General features: G+C 51.6%; 1 protein-coding gene across 1 annotated transcript in view; it reads left to right on the forward strand.

Annotated features, from left to right (window-relative positions):
- EMH_0056070 (DNA repair protein RAD50, putative) overlaps positions 1-213 on the forward strand; it is a gene marked incomplete at both ends in the record, with an annotated part of 7,843 nt that overhangs the window by 2,085 nt on the left and 5,545 nt on the right. Inside the window, one exon of the mRNA XM_013497306.1 lies at positions 202-211. Coding sequence (XP_013352760.1) covers positions 202-211 — 10 coding nt within the window. The remainder of the gene's footprint in view (positions 1-201; positions 212-213) is intronic.

Consider the following 213-nt stretch of genomic DNA (forward strand, 5'->3'; position numbering starts at 1 on the left):
GTGTTGCTGCTGCTGTTGTTGTTGTTGCTGCTGCTGTTGCTGTTGCTTCTGCTTCTGTTGTTTTTGCTGTTACTGTTGTTGTTGTTGCTGTTGTTGATGCAGCCGCTGCTGCACATGCTGCTACTGCTGCAGCTGCTGCAGCTGCTGCTGCTGCTGCTGCATCCTTATGTGTTGCTGCTGCATGCGTGTGTATTGCTGCAGGCAAAGAACGAG

This window comes from Eimeria mitis, genomic scaffold, assembly GCF_000499745.2.
Source record: "Eimeria mitis Houghton genomic scaffold, Emh_scaff2596, whole genome shotgun sequence".
Lineage (NCBI taxonomy): Eukaryota > Apicomplexa > Conoidasida > Eucoccidiorida > Eimeriidae > Eimeria > Eimeria mitis.